This window comes from Mytilus galloprovincialis, chromosome 6, assembly GCF_965363235.1.
Source record: "Mytilus galloprovincialis chromosome 6, xbMytGall1.hap1.1, whole genome shotgun sequence".
NCBI classification, from domain to species: domain Eukaryota; kingdom Metazoa; phylum Mollusca; class Bivalvia; order Mytilida; family Mytilidae; genus Mytilus; species Mytilus galloprovincialis.
Window position 1 is genome coordinate 9480264 of NC_134843.1, and position 16137 is coordinate 9496400.

General features: G+C 32.9%; 1 protein-coding gene across 1 annotated transcript in view; it reads left to right on the forward strand.

Annotated features, from left to right (window-relative positions):
* The first annotated feature begins 527 nt into the window (after positions 1-527).
* Positions 528-16137, forward strand: part of LOC143078883 (protein disulfide-isomerase TMX3-like) — a 112223-nt gene continuing 96613 nt past the window's right edge. Inside the window, exons 1-9 of the mRNA XM_076253909.1 lie at positions 528-574; positions 679-724; positions 1494-1533; positions 1957-2120; positions 5913-5993; positions 7209-7323; positions 10685-10762; positions 14401-14467; positions 15205-15379. Coding sequence (XP_076110024.1) covers positions 544-574; positions 679-724; positions 1494-1533; positions 1957-2120; positions 5913-5993; positions 7209-7323; positions 10685-10762; positions 14401-14467; positions 15205-15379 — 797 coding nt within the window. The 5' untranslated portion in view covers positions 528-543. The remainder of the gene's footprint in view (positions 575-678; positions 725-1493; positions 1534-1956; positions 2121-5912; positions 5994-7208; positions 7324-10684; positions 10763-14400; positions 14468-15204; positions 15380-16137) is intronic.

The window sequence follows — 16137 nt, forward strand, 5'->3', positions numbered from 1 at the left end:
GGATAATATTCTATTAGCCCGGTAATCATTGTGCCCAAAATTTGAGCAATCAAAAGACTTTGAAAGGTCCATTAAAACAGCAGTTGTATACTGTTTATCTAATGCTGTACGCCAATCTTCAAGCAGTCGTAAAAGTGTGGTCTGACACCCATGACCACGTCTAAAAGCACACAGATAAGGATGAAAAATAAGTTAAATAACATCACCAAGTTGACTTCAAAAACTGGCCTGTTCATAAATTTCATAAACAATATAATAAAAACAGCTGTAACTTTCAATTATTGATGAAATCCTCCACCCTGTGTTTTTTTAGAGCCTAGAGCTAGTTAAAAATTTAAAAGTCATCAATGATGATTTATTTTCTAGCTATGCGTAGGCAGATGTACAGAGTCTCAATTGATGTTCCACAATAAATCATCGAAATAAGTACTTTGTCAATATTGTTTTCCATTTTAGAATATTACGGGAAAATATCTTGTCTGTATCCGACTATGGTCTTCGGTTAGTTTTTCAACCGGAAACAACAATATTGTACTATACAAAATGAAAACACCGGCTTATTTCTGTCTGCTTGGTAAAATATATTTTAAATGTTTTATAAGACAACGCATTCTTTGAGCTCATGTTGTCCTGTTTGCAAAATTACAATATATATTTTTCATTTTATTTTTTTTTCAGTCCAAATAGGAAAAATTGTTGGGCAAGTCTTAGAGTTGGATGAAAGGTGAGATATTTTTTTCGCATTTTCCCGGAAATATAACAAAGTAATAATATATCAAGTGTTAATCTTTTTTTAGGTACTAGCACTTTGAAATTGTTGAAATTTTACATTGAATTCTTTTGGACAAGTCACCATTGACCAGTAGTGCACAGATCAGTGTAGATCACCTTATATATAATTTTTTCCATAATTTCCTCTATTCTCTAATAGATTCTATGGTCTAACCTTTTTTTCATGACTTTAGCCATGGGATGTCAAGACACCTTATCTCTATTTGGAAATATGTCAGTTAACCCAGAGTCTGTGCCAGTTGAAATATTGACTTCATGTAACAATTGCTCAACATTGTTATATCATATACTTTTTTATGAGGTAAACAAAAAATCAGGAACCTTTGTGATGTCCATGCAAGTAATGACTAACAAATAGCGATAATGTGTAGTGCAGCTGATACTAGAAAAAAAAATGAAATTGCATCTTTTTCTCTTGCTATACATTGGCAATATTTCATCCACATCTGTCATCAGATGATTACATAAATGTGTTTGTGCTAATAAATATTGTCTATTGAAAATAGGTGCTGACACAGATGGCCAGTTTCTGTCTCAAACTGAAAAAATATAAATCAATCCTGTACATGATTATTTATTTTTCTATACAATTAAGAGATCTTCATTTATTAACTATTCCCCTACATTTATCAGTTAAAGTTTTATGCCAATTATGTAGCATATATATGTATCATTCAATAGCAATTTTCTTTTTTGAGCAGAATACTAGATCACAGAAAAAATGGAAAATGGTTATTAGAAGTAAGTATCCAGTATATTTTGAAGGATCCATGTTGTCTATAATTTGGTAAAATTATATTAAGCTGTGGTTCAAGTTTCTAAGACAACCATATTTTTTTCTCCATCATAATCAAAGGCCCTAAAGCTGTAAGGTAAGATAAAAAGACAAATGAAGCCAAATTCAAATGACTTTGGCTCTTAAATATATAGTATACTGTATACATTAGTATTTTTGAAAGCTGATAAATATGAGCCTTATAAGATATGAGGAAAAAACAACTTATATTATATTATCATGGATTTTTATTATTTATGTCTGATAATTATGTGACAGTGACATGCTATGCTCATCTTTACAATTTATTTTACTAACTTAAAATGATGATTGTTTTTGGCATTATGTTTGATGATTTTTTGCAATGACTTTTTTTTGTCATCTTACAGTTCTATGCACCATGGTGTGGACATTGTAAAAAGTTAGAACCAATCTATCACCAAGTAGGAGCAGCACTCAGGTCAAGTGATGTTAAAGTTGGGAAAATTGATGCTACAAGATATACACATGTGGCATCAGAATTTGATGTCAGGGGATACCCCACAATCAAATAGTAAGATCTATTATAGTATGATATACAATGATATATATTTATATATATATTAAAAAATGAAGTATGTAATTTATGTTAATGCTATTTTGGTATTATATAATTTGTTCTTTAATTTTTCTTCACTATAAGATACATTTGTACATGAAGCATGGCAGTTAGTTGTAGTGGACATTTGATTACCAAAAATATATGTTTTAATTTACATATGTAACAGTAAATGAACAAATATAAAACTAAAATTTTTACTTATGTTTCAAGTGACAGCAGCACATATTTTCAATTGACAATAGTACTCACATTTAATAAACATCTTATAAATAATGAACATTTAGGTGGCATCTGTACACATATATGGTCAGCATCTTTACATGCATGAAACTCACTGGCAGTCTGCAACAAAAACTTTTTCAACTCCTAGTCTGAAGACCAATATTCTGACATTTTTCTTATTAATCCAAACAAAGTTTTGCAAAAAGTTGCTAGTCCGAATGAAATTTCACTAGTCTGGGGCATCAGACTAGTGGCTAACCGTGCAGACTGAAACTGTCATCTGAACAAACACGCATATATCTGTCATCTGAACACACAAGCAGATGTCTGTCAACTGAACACACAAGCAGATGTCTGTCACCTAAACACACAAGCAAATGTCTGTCATCTAATTAACACACAAGCAGAAGTCTGTCATCTGAACACACTAGCGTCTGTCATCCGAACACAGAAGCAGATGTCTGTCATCTGAACACACAAGCAGATGTAAACACAAAAGCAGATGTCTGTCATCCAAACACACAAGCAGATTTCTGTCATCTAAACACAGAAGTAGATGTCTGTCATCTAAACACAGAAGTAGGTGTCTGTCATCTGAACACACAGGCAGATGTCTGTCATCTGAACACACATGCAAATGTCTGTCATCTGAACACACAAGCAGATGTTTGTCATCTGAACACAGAAGCACATGTCTGTCATCTGAACACACAAGCACATGTCTGTCATCTGAACACACAAGCAGATGTATGTCATCTGAACACAAAAGCAGATGTCTGTCATCTGAACACAGAAGAAGATGTCTGTCATATGAACACACAAGCTGATGTCTGTCATCTGAACACAGAAGTAGGTGTCTGTCATCTGAACACACAAGCAGATGTCTGTCATCTGAACACACAAGCAGAAGTCTGTCATCTAAACACACAAGCACATGTCTGTCATCTGAACACACAAGCAGATGTCTGTCATCTGAACACACAATCAAATGTCTGTCATCTAAACACACATGCAAATGTCTGTCATCTGAACACACAAGCAGATGTTTGTCATCTGAACACAGAAGCACATGTCTGTCATCTGAACACACAAGCACATGTCTGTCATCTGAACACACAAGCAGATGTATGTCATCTGAACACACAAGCAGATGTCTGTCATCTGAACACAGAAGTAGATGTCTGTCATCTAAACACACAATCAGATGTCTGTCATCTAAACACACAAGCAGATGTCTGTCATCTGAACACACAAGCAGATGTCTGTCATCTAAACACACAAGCACATGTCTGTCATCTGAACACACAAGCAGATGTCTGTCATCTGAACACACAATCAAATGTCTGTCATCTAAACACACAAGCATATGTCTGTCATCTAAACACAGAAGTAGATGTCTGTCATCTGAACACAGAAGTAGGTGTCTGTCATCTGAACACACAAGCAGATGTCTGTCATCTAAACACACAAGCAGATGTCTGTCATCTAAACACACAAGCAGATGTCTGTCATCTAAACACACAAGCAGATGTCTGTCATCTAAACACAAAAGCAGATGTCTGTCATCTGAACACAGAAGCAGATGTCTGTCATCTGAACACACAAGCTGATGTTTGTCATCTGAACACACAAGCACATGTCTGTCATCTAAACACAGAAGAAGATGTCTGTCATCTAAACACAGAAGTAGATGTCTGTCATCTAAACACAGAAGTAGGTGTCTGTCATCTGAACACATAGGCAGATGTCTGTCATCTGAACACACATGCAAATGTCTGTCATCTGAACACACAAGCACATGTCTGTCATCTAAACACACAAGCAAATGGTAGATCATTACTTTTCTTATTTACTGGTTTATAACATTTACCATGTTTTTTTATCATATGACTTGTGATTTTTTTTCTCTCAGACAAAACAGCAGCTGACATTTATCAGTTATGATGTCAAATTTCCTTTCTGATTTTGTCATCCTGATCGCAAATATATAATTATTAAAACTTTTGATGATGAAAAAACTCACTTTAATCAGATTGCTGGAAAAAGGATTTGTCCATAAATCCTGCACTACATGTATATATATAGAAAAACATAATTGCACCACATCAAAATGCAGTTTATGTCATTTATTTTATATTATCACATATTTTGTACTGATATGTACATTTTTGCATGGCCAATAATAGACGGAAGTCAAGGTTGGTTATCAGCCCTGGAAATCCATATCAAGCCTCCGAGTTTAACTTCCGGTAACCTGTCAATCAAAAACTATTTGTAAACAAGTTGTCATTCGAAGCAGTTAGACGATCAGGAGAGATTTCTCACAGATCAAATGACGATGCATATAAATTCATACAAAAAAATGAAAAATGGGAACACAATGAAAAGAAATTTAGAAGGTTACAAATCTGCTGTAGTAGAAAAAAGAGTAAAAATCAACAGTGGAAATCACAAAAGTTCCTGTAAAATTTTGACGTCATAAAGAATTTAGAAAATATATGACGCCACAATGGAAAAGTGATTGTTGTATGACATTGAAAGTTCAAGCGGAATATATTTTCAAATCATAGTAGAGATATGGTGTATTCTTCCTCAGCATTATTTGGAAATATAACACTTTAAGTCATTTAATAGTTACAGTTCTGAGAATTAATATATTAAGGGAAAATTATTTGTTAATATAAAAAAGAAGATGTGGTATGATTGCCAATGAGACAACTATCCACAAAAGACCGAAATCCCACAGACATTAACAACTATAGGTAACTGTATGGCCTTCAACAATGAGCAAAGCCCATACCGCATAGCCAGCTATAAAAGGCCCTGAGAAGACAATGTAAAACAATTAGCTTTTCACAAAACTTTGTTTACTCACTGTGATACGAACTTTGTTAACTTACTGTGATACATTTTTTTTTTTTTTTTGTAAAATGTTTTTTTTTAAATTTTTGTTGAAAATATCAAACATAATTAGGTGCAAAATGTATATGCTATCTTTTGCCTCTTGTTTGAAAATATGTTATAAATCGATAATTACATGTCATTTTCCATATGGTCAGTTGTATCAGCCCACGACCCATATCAAGCCCTCTGTCTTGATATGGGAGTCTAGGGCTGATACCAGGGCCAATATGGAAAATGCCATGTAATAATCTATAAATATTTATCAAACTATTTTAATTTAATATTGAGTATGTAGTTATTATCTACTGAAAATTCAGAAATTATTTGGAGGTTTTAAGTAATGCGAATAATGCGACTGAATGACTAGATCACAATAATAAGAACTCACAGTCTGAAATCTGTAACATATATCTGTATGCAGATTTTCATGATATAATAATAAATCTCGCATTTTTGTCCGTTCTTAAAAATTTCGCAATAATAAATGCACACAATAATTTCTGAATTTACATTGAATGGATTAGTTGGCTAAAAGATAATTTCTACAATGAGAACTGTTAAAAGCGTTAAATACTTAAATAATTGAAATTAATTATTTATTCTTGTTGTTATTTTCAGTTCTGAAGGGGAGAAAATGTACACATTCCGTGGTGAAAGATCCAAAGAAGATATCTTAGAATTTGTAAATAAAGCTCAGGGGTAAGTATTGATAATTGATGTATGAGTAGATAGAGTTTGATGATAAATAAAGGAGATAGCACCCGACTACACAATAAGACCAAAAATTATATCATGGCTTTTCTAAATAAAACAAAATTACACAGTTTAAATATAAATAAGAATGCAAAGGTGGTCTCATGGTAGCATATTTGATTGAGGACAAGAGGTTGTGTGTTTAATCTCAGGCTAGGTAAAAAAAAATAGAATAGATAATTAGTATTTGCTTCTTCTGTTCTATCTGCATAGCTTTATGGAGTAAATGCAAAGACTGGTCAGCTTTGAATTATGTGTCCAAGTAGAGAAACATGATCACAGCAAATGTAGAGTTTTTGTATGGTTGTCATCCCTTAAAAAACACTTGAATAAATTATTTTTTGTTTTCTAAGGCTTTCCTTTAGCTGTTAAAACCTTATTATTGGATCACTACAGCAATATTTAATAATCAACATAATTTATACTGAAAGTATTGTTTGCAGTTATATTTAAGAACAAATGGTAAACAAGTTCAAATTAAAAAAGTTTAAAGCACAAATACAACTGATATTAAACTACACTTTATCTAATGAAAAAATCAAGTTCAATTAGACATCTTACCAACAGCAGGCTCGGAATTCACTACAAAGACTTGATTAGTGTTCCTCTTGCCTGTTTCTACACTGTTACCGGTGGTACAATTCCACAAGCGATGGTTAGAACGTTCCCAAATCCATATTTTTGTTCACCTAAAGTATCAATTAGATTTGGGGGGCAATTACACATTTGGCAAATAAATTTCAAGCCATGTGAAACAGTTCCAACTAAATGTCTGCCCTCCTTCCTACTTTAAATTGTGTGACAGGTTGATGATATACTGATGTCTGCTCCTACATCATGGTCTGGTATGGCATACTAATGTTATGAATAACTTCATTTTACGGTGTGTCTTTTTTTCAAAATTAATGATAGAAAAAAGTTAACCTTTTTGGTAAATTTTCCAGGGTTTCAGGAACTAAATTTTTTATAAGGGGAAATTACTACCTACACATTCTTTTGGTAAGCAATAAAGTAGAGTTACCTCCCTTAATACTGGAATTCACCTAAAGACAAATATCCTGTACTTTGGTCAGAATGAATGATAACAAGTTTTGACCAGTCGGCTTAGAAAAGTTATCTTTGTGATAGTTAGTTTTGAAATATTTTTTGTTATTCTTGTAGACCAGCAGTTAGAAAGATTGCCAGTATAGGAAAATATTATAATGTAAAAAGTGATCACAGTGACCAAGTATTTTTCCTTTATATCGGAGATGAAGATCCTCATGATGACTTGCTTGTAAGATCTGTATTTCTATATAGATATAAGAAGATGTGGTATGAGTGCCAATGAGACAACTCTCCATTGAAGTCACAATTTGTAAAAAGTTAACAATTATAGGTCAAGAACAGTCTTTAACATGGAGCCTTGGCTCACACCGAATCACAAGCTGTAAAGGGCCCCAAAAAGTGACAATTCAAATGGGAGAACCAAAGGTCTAATCTATATCATTGAAACATTTATGAACCACATCAACAAATGACAACTACTGAACAACAGGTTTCTAACTAAGGACAGGTGCAATGGTTATATTTCATTTACTGTAAATTCAAAACTAATTGCAGTGGGATATAGTATTCCAAGCACAAGAACTGATTTTAAACTTGATGATATTCACCATTTGCTGATGTTGCAATAATTGATCTCACATTTTTGTTTGATGTTCAACAATTGCAATAACAAACATACAAAATAATTTGTAAAATCTACAGTATTGTAGTATTGTAGTGAAATGAACTATCTTTTTTTAATATTATTATTTTTATGGAACTATCTGTACTATATATTTCTTAAATTACTATGACAAACATTACCATCTGGTGTGACTTCAGCTTTGCTCTAAAGACTTTTTGTCAAAACACAAATTTTGAATAACATTAAAATTTGAGTTTATATTAAAAAAACAAAAAAAAAAAACAAGCCATTGTCAGAAGTATGTAATGATAAGTTGAAAATCATCCAGGTATCTAACTGTTTTTAAAATGTAATGGGTTTGGTTTCAAAGACAATATTGCATGATGGAACATATAGGAACCTTAAATATTTGAGGTCACTAAAGCTAAGATACAGGTCATAGGAGCAATTGATTGCTTAAACTTTGGTTTTTAAATTAAACAAATAGAATGACACATCAGTGCTTGAAACTCCTTTTTAACAGGTTTTAAACTGTTTTACTGTTTTTATACGACCGCAAATTTTGAAAAAATTTTCGTCGTATATTGCTATCACGTTGGCGTCGTCGTCGTCGTCGTCCGAATACTTTTAGTTTTCGCACTCTAACTTTAGTAAAAGTGAATAGAAATCTATGAAATTTTAACACAAGGTTTATGACCATAAAAGGAAGGTTGGTATTGATTTTGGGAGTTTTGGTCCCAACATTTTAGGAATTAGGGGCCAAAAAGGGCCCAAATAAGCATTTTCTTGGTTTTCGCACCATAACTTTAGTTTAAGTTAATAGAAATCTATGAAATTTTGACACAAGGTTTATGACCACAAAAGAAAGATTGGGATTGATTTTGGGAGTTTTGGTTTCAATAGTTTAGGAATAAGGGGCCAATAAAGGGCCCAAATAAGCATTTTTCTTGGTTTTTGCACAATAACTTTAGTTTAAGTAAATAGAAATCTATGAAATTTAAACACAAGGCTTATGACCATAAAAGGAAAGTTGGTATTGATTTTGGGAGTTTTGGTCCCAACAGTTTAGGAAAAAGGGGCCCAAAGGGTCCAAAATTAAACTTTGTTTGATTTCATCAAAATTGAATAATTAGGGTTCTTTGATATGCCGAATCTAACTGCATATGTAGATTCTCAACTTTTGGTCCCGTTTTCAAATTGGTCTACATTAAGGTCCAAAGGGTCCAAAATTAAACTTAGTTTGATTTTGACAAAAAATGAATCGGTTGGGTTCTTTGATATGTTGAATCTAAAAATGTACTTAGATTCTTGATTATTGAAGTTTTTTGGTCCAGTTTTCAAATTGGTCTACATTAAGGTCCAAAGGGTCCAAAATTAAACTTTGTTTGATTTCATCAAAAATTGAATCCTTGGGGTTCTTTGATATGCCAAATCTAACTGTGTATGTAGATTCTTCATTTTTGGTCCTGTTTTCAAATTTCAAATTCTACATTAAAGTCCAAAGGGTACAAAATTAAACTAAGTTTGATTTTAACAAAAATTGAATTCTTGGGCCTCTTTGATATGCTGAATCTAAACATGTACTTATATTTTTGATTATGGGCCCAGTTTTCAAGTTGGTCCAAATCAGGATCTAAAATTATTATATTAAGTATTGTGCAATAGCAAGTCTTTTCAATTGCACAGTATTGTGCAATGGCAAGAAATATCTAATTGCACAATATTGTGAAATAGCAAATTTTTTTTTAATTAGAGTTATCTTTCTTTGTCCAGAATAGTAAGCAAGAAATATCCTATTGCACAATATTGTGCAATAGCAAGAATTTTTTTTAATTGGAGTTATCTTTCTTTGTCCAGAATCAACTTAAATCTTTGTTATATACAATATACAATGTATATACACTTTTTACTACCAACTGATAAATTTAAATAATCTTTACCATTCAGTGATAACAAGCAGTTTTTTTACATCTTAATATTTTATGATGTATTTAAATGAGTAGTTATTGTTGCAAACTCCATTAGAAATTTGAATTGATATCAGTTTTGATAAAGGGAAACGGGGATGTGAAAAAAAAGGGGGGGGGGTTAAATTTTTCTCATTTCAGATTTCATAAATAAAAAGAAAATTTCTTCAAACATTTTTTTGAGAGGATTAATATTCAACAGCATAGTGAATTGCTCAAAGGCAAAAAAAACCTTTTAAGTTCATTAGACCACATTCATTCTGTGTCAGAAACCTATGCTGTGTCAACTATTTAATTTTAGATTTAAAAAGTTTGAAGAAGAAATCTTTAATTGATTTGTAAAATCTTGGCATTTGTTTTGTGTAAAAAAAAAAACCATGTAATGTCAAAAATTTGATCACAATCCAAATTCAGAGCTGTATCATGCTTGAATGTTTTGTCCATACTTGCCCCAACTGTTCAGGGTTCGACCTCTGCGGTCGTATAAAGCTGCGCCCTGCGGAGCACCTGGTTAAAAAATATTGTGAGGAATTGATTTAAAAGATAAGCACATGATTGTGGTATGATTGCTGATTAGACAAAATACTAATTGTTCAAAAAAACCCACCAAAGATATGAAAAATTACATGCAACCATATGGCCTTCAACAATTAGCAAACCAAATATCATGTGATAGAGTTAGCTTTAAGAGGCCTTAATATCTCAATTATTGCAATTTAATTCCAACAACAATCAGTTGATTGATAAAGTTCCTGGCTTTGGACACACACAAAATGGCAGGGTTGAACATGTTTATGAGTGCTCAATCCTCCCTCTTATCAGAGCCAGTGGTAATACAACACAATATACAAACAAACTTTCAATCTATTTGGATAGAGCTTGACTCATCCAATCCGTACTAAGCAGTAAACATATGGTTGGCTGAAAATCCCAAAAATATGTCTTTGTAAATCACACTATAATTTATTTTAGATCTAAATAATATTTTCCTTTTGTAGGTAAAGTATAGTGAAGTAGCAGACAAATTTATTGTACAGATGTATTTTTACTCAGGGAAGAAAAATATTTTACCAAAGGTTTGTGTTTTAGTCTAAGAAAATATACTGGTTAAATAATTTGACTTTTTTTAAAAAGAATATTAAACTAAGTAAATGTTTATGTTAACAAAATAACCCTTGATTAGGTACACTGAAACATGAATAGATCACTAACTATTTGGTCACTAACAATAAAGGGCCATGCGAGTGGTCTTAGTAGTTCAATCACTGTATCACTAGCCTGTCATTACTGAAGTTTTGAGTTTGAACTCTTCAAGGGGCAGTTGTGTTAAACTTCAATCTAACTTGACAGTTGTTCTCTCAAGGCACTCCAGCTTCTTCCACCAATAATAAATGACAGCTGCCTATTGTGCTGAAAGAGGCTGTAAACACAAACAATCAATTGCAATAAATCATTTATTGAGCAAAACTAATAGTGTTTTTATGCAGTTAAGCTGCATTATGCGAGCACCCTGGATTTGTGTTCTACCCAATAAATCCTGAAATACTTGCCATTGTTATTATCTAGTTTGTTACTATGTTATATATAACTAATTTAACACTTTTTTAATACTTTTTATTCTGGATTACAAAAAAAATGACCAGAAAAACCTTAAATGATCGTCGATTTATCCAAAAGTTTTAAAGTTACACATAGGAAGTAGTGCTTATTAAAAATCCTTGTGTAGTTCATTATGACTTGTGCTTTTAGCTAAGATGTCAAAGAACAATTATATGAAATATTTAATCGCCGAAAATCTCTTAAGACAAGCAGTTTAGATTTCCCAAATGACAAAAGTCGTAGGAATATTGTTTGTCATCAATACGTAGTACAACTACGTCAGTAGTCTATTATATAATTCAACTGTTCATGCTGTTGGCGGCAATTTCAAATTAGAAAAAGAAATTTTCGTAGCTTTTCAATTTGGAGGCAGGTGTGCAAATAAGGGGTGGTCCGAGACCTTCCACTTTTGGAAGCGGAATTTCGACTAGGATAGTTGGTTTCTAGCTACGCCCGACGTAGTCTCCTTACATTTGAAAGAAAATAAGAAATTACTTTGCAAACCTTTTCACCATGTTCACCAAAGTCTCCAATTAAACGAGCTAAAAACTTATTTTTATCATTATTATTCATGACGGCGATGTTCATTTTGTTCAACCGCTAGCTTTATACAGAAAATCGCCGACAAATATTGTATAAATTCGAGTAAAATCGTATCTGATTGACAAAAACAACATTGTAAACACATAACAATGGCGGCCGTGAGGACAAAATTTTACAAAATCAGATCCGATTCCGGAAGCGGATAAGGGTAATTCCGGGTTTGACGATCATTTACAAAATAAATCCAAGCAGGTGAAAAAATACATCTATGCATGGTAAATGAATAAAAACACTAGTATTGTAAACCGAAAGATATATGTAAAAGAAAGAAAAAGCAGAAAAATATTTTATTCGGAAACTAAAAATTACTTTTTGATAAATTTTAATTTAAAAATCCAATACAACGTGACAGCTGGGAACAGTATATCTAACAATATACATGTTCATGGTCACAGTCTAAATTTTCTTTATAAATGATAAATGATGATAATGCATGTGAGATGCTTTTAAAGTGTAAACATATTACTGCAATTTCGAGGGGTTATTTGTTTTTTTCTCAATTTTGAAGGGTCAATTAAAGTAGCTGAAAGTTTCATTCTTTATTTTCACAAATTATGCAACTATATTATATATACCTTAATGTAAGTAAATCATATGATATATAGGTGGCATTTTTTGGGCCACTCTACCCCCTCCTGTTTGATAACTTGGAAACGGTCGAGGTCCCCACCCCTAAACCATATGAGGGGCAGAACCAGGATTTTAGGTTAGGAGGGGTGCAAACTTAAATTTTCGCCGAGCAGAGCGAGGCTAAAAAAAAAATTGAGGTAAAATTTTTCGGAATTTTCTTTATTAAGCCGAGAACAACCCATGCTTTGCAAATTTAAGGGGGGTGCAAGCCCGCAACCCTCCCCCGTCTGAATCCGCCCCTGCATATATTCAAGTATAGGACAATATAATAAATAAAAAATGAAATATAGGGGGAGTCCCTGGAGTTACCCCACCCCCTCCTGTTTGAGAACTTGGAAACGGTCGAGATCCACACCCCTTAACCATATATATTCATGTTTGTGACAATATGAAAAATCAAATGAAATATAGGAAGAGTCGCTAGGGGTCACCCCACCCCTCCTGTTTTAGAATTTAAAAATGGTTGAGATCCCCATCCCTAAACCATATATTTTCATGTATGGGACAATATAACAAATCAGATAAAGATAGGGGGAGTCCCTGAGGTCACTGTTCACCCTCCTGTTTGAGAACTTGGAAATGGTCAAGATCCTTACCCCTAAACCATATATACTCATGTATGGGACAATATAACAAATCAAATGAAATATAAGGGAAGTCCCTGTGGTCATCCCAACCCTCCTGTTTGAGAACTTGGAAACGGTCGACATCCCCACACCAAAACAATATATATTCATGTATGGATCAATATAACTAATTAAATGAAATATAGGGGGAGTCCCTTGGGTCACCCTACCCTTCCTGTTTGAGAACTTGGAAACCAATGAGATCCCCACCCCTAAACCATATATATTCATGTATGGGACAAAATAACAAATAAAATGAAATGTAGGGGAAGTCCCTAGGGTCACCCTACCCCCAGTGGGGGATCCAGAAATTTTCATAAGTGGGGCCCACTGACTGACCTAAGAGGGGCCTGCTCCAGTCACGCTTCAGTGATTCCCTATATAAACTACCAAATTTTTTCCCTAAATCCTCTGCCTACCCCTACCTGTTTGAGAACTTGAAAACCATTGAGATCCCCACCCCTAAATTATATATATTCATATGTATGGGACAAAATAACAAATCATTTACATTTACTATGGGCAAGTCAGTCAGACCTCATCTTTGATCCCTGTTGTAGTGAACATTTGTCTGATTCGTGTCTCATAACTTTTGTACTATAGAACACAAACTCAGTTTTCTTTCCAGGGAAACCAGTCCATTCATACTATTACATGTTCATACTACGTCAAATTGAACTTCTAGCAGTCAAATAAAACCAAGGTTAACTACCAAGTAGAACAACTGCAATCATTGGGAACTTGTACCACTGCAGACTCACCATGAAAAATATACATTGATATATGCATTGCTTTTGAAACCTTGATAACATATAAATTATTTGCCTTAATAAATAAATCATTAGATAAACATGAATGTAATATATATGACTGTTTAATGTTGAGGCAACATTGCCACAGTTTTCATAATTACGGTTGCCTTGGTTTTTGGTTAACTGCCTTCAGCGCTTACAGCGCTTTGATTTTGTATAATGTATATAGGTTGTTTGACATCACTGATGTTTTAATATATGACTTGCTAACAAAATCATTGCCAATGAAAAAATATTGGTTCAGAAAATAAAACAGTAATTTGACATCAGTGATATAAATTTAACTTCATTTTATGTATACCATCTCCTAATTTATTTGCAATAGTCAGTGTTTAAAACTGTTTTGATTGGTAACATTGATATATTGATATATAGTTACATAACATATCAAATATCAATTGAACCAAATGTTTCTAAATTTGTTTTTAACATTTGTTTTTTTAGGATATTAAGCTTAAAAGCTATCCAACAGTGCTAGTTTTCAAAGATTCAGAATATTTTGAATATGAAGGTAAGTATAGTCCTGGATTATCAGATTTCTCTCCCCCCCCCCACTTCAAGGGAGAAAGAAATGGTAAGCTTTTGATTTAAACATGCAGGCTTAGAAGGGCTTTAGAGTCATGGTGCAGATCCCAGCACAGAATAATGTTCTTTTACTATAGATGCATCTCTAAGATGTATTGTTTAATAAGTTGTCACAGATCAAACAAACTTAAAACATGTTTAACAACTTAATTTTCATGCCAATACTAACTTTTTATGGGTTATTATCTGCTTCATTGAAAAGGAATTTCATAACAGTTTTTATATCGCCTGCGACAAAAATAGCAGAAAGTGAGACATTGTTTGCTTTTCTGGCTGCAGCGTAAAAATTTGTTACTTTTTCTTCTTAAGTTAGTTTGATAGGAACTACATGAAATAGATCATTGCTATTTAATGTGCAGTTGCATTTCTATCAGTTCTATGATTATTTTCAGGCCTTGCCCACGACAATATGGTCTGCAGACTGAATTGAAAAACCCTGTTGTTGTTCATCTGATTGCCTTTTCTGAAAATTCACTTTTCAATGAAAATAATTTTTATAAGAGTAGTTTATTAGATGTCATAAAGTTTTCTGTTATCACCCAATTTTTTGTACACATTTAATTGTCATTTAAGCAAAATTGACTAAATAAGACCTCAAAATCCTAGCTTGAAACCCTATTATAAATATTGAGTCTTTTAAAATGTATATAATTTATATGATAGCTCCAGATGGTATACCAACTAAGTCCTCATTAGAATTCTGGGTAAATACTGAAAGATATCAGGCCTTTCCCAAGGTGGCAGGAGGTAACATCAATGATGTGGCAGAAATGGGCAAGATACTGGTAATGGTGGCCATTGATGAAAATGATAAAGAAAATGAGAAAGTTAATTCTAGGTTTGTCAAGCATGTTTTATTATATTCTCTAATATATAGATTTTCATTCAAAATAATTGGAATTGTCTCCCTTCCTACTGTAGCCATCATCTTCTTGTCACAAAAATCAGATTTATTTTAGGTATGTGTACACATTGTTATTACAAAGATGTGTTATCCTTTAGGGTACTGAAATAAATCCCTTGAGAAATCCCTAAAAATATTAATACTTCAAATGTTGCTGGATTTCATCATGAAGTAGACATTGACATAACAGAGTATTACTAGACGTTGATATACCAGAGTATTACTAGACATTGATATATAAATGTAAGGTGTTCAATTCAAACTTGCATAGAGCATGAAAGAACATTTTTTGAAGTGTCTCCTTTTGTAATTCTATGTAGACATGCAGCAATCAGCTCTTTGTCACAAACATCTGATTTATTTTCGGTATGTGTACAAGTTGTAGCTGCAACGAACGGTCATCCTTTAGGCTACTGAAAAATCTTGTGTTACCTTTTTTTTCTTTCCATTCTTCTGTGTTTCCAAAATTAAACAATTTCACTGTTATGACTATAGATGTTGAGCTGTTCTTGTTTTACTAATGTATATAGTTGCAGATCAAGTTGTGGTTTATTTGTGGATGACCTTCTCCATGTGATTACAGCCCTGAGTAGAGTTGTAGATCAAGTTGTGTTGTATTTTTGGATGACCTTTTTCATGTAATTACAGCCCTTTGTATTTTGGCAGCTCTAAGGGCCATTACTGTCACCCCA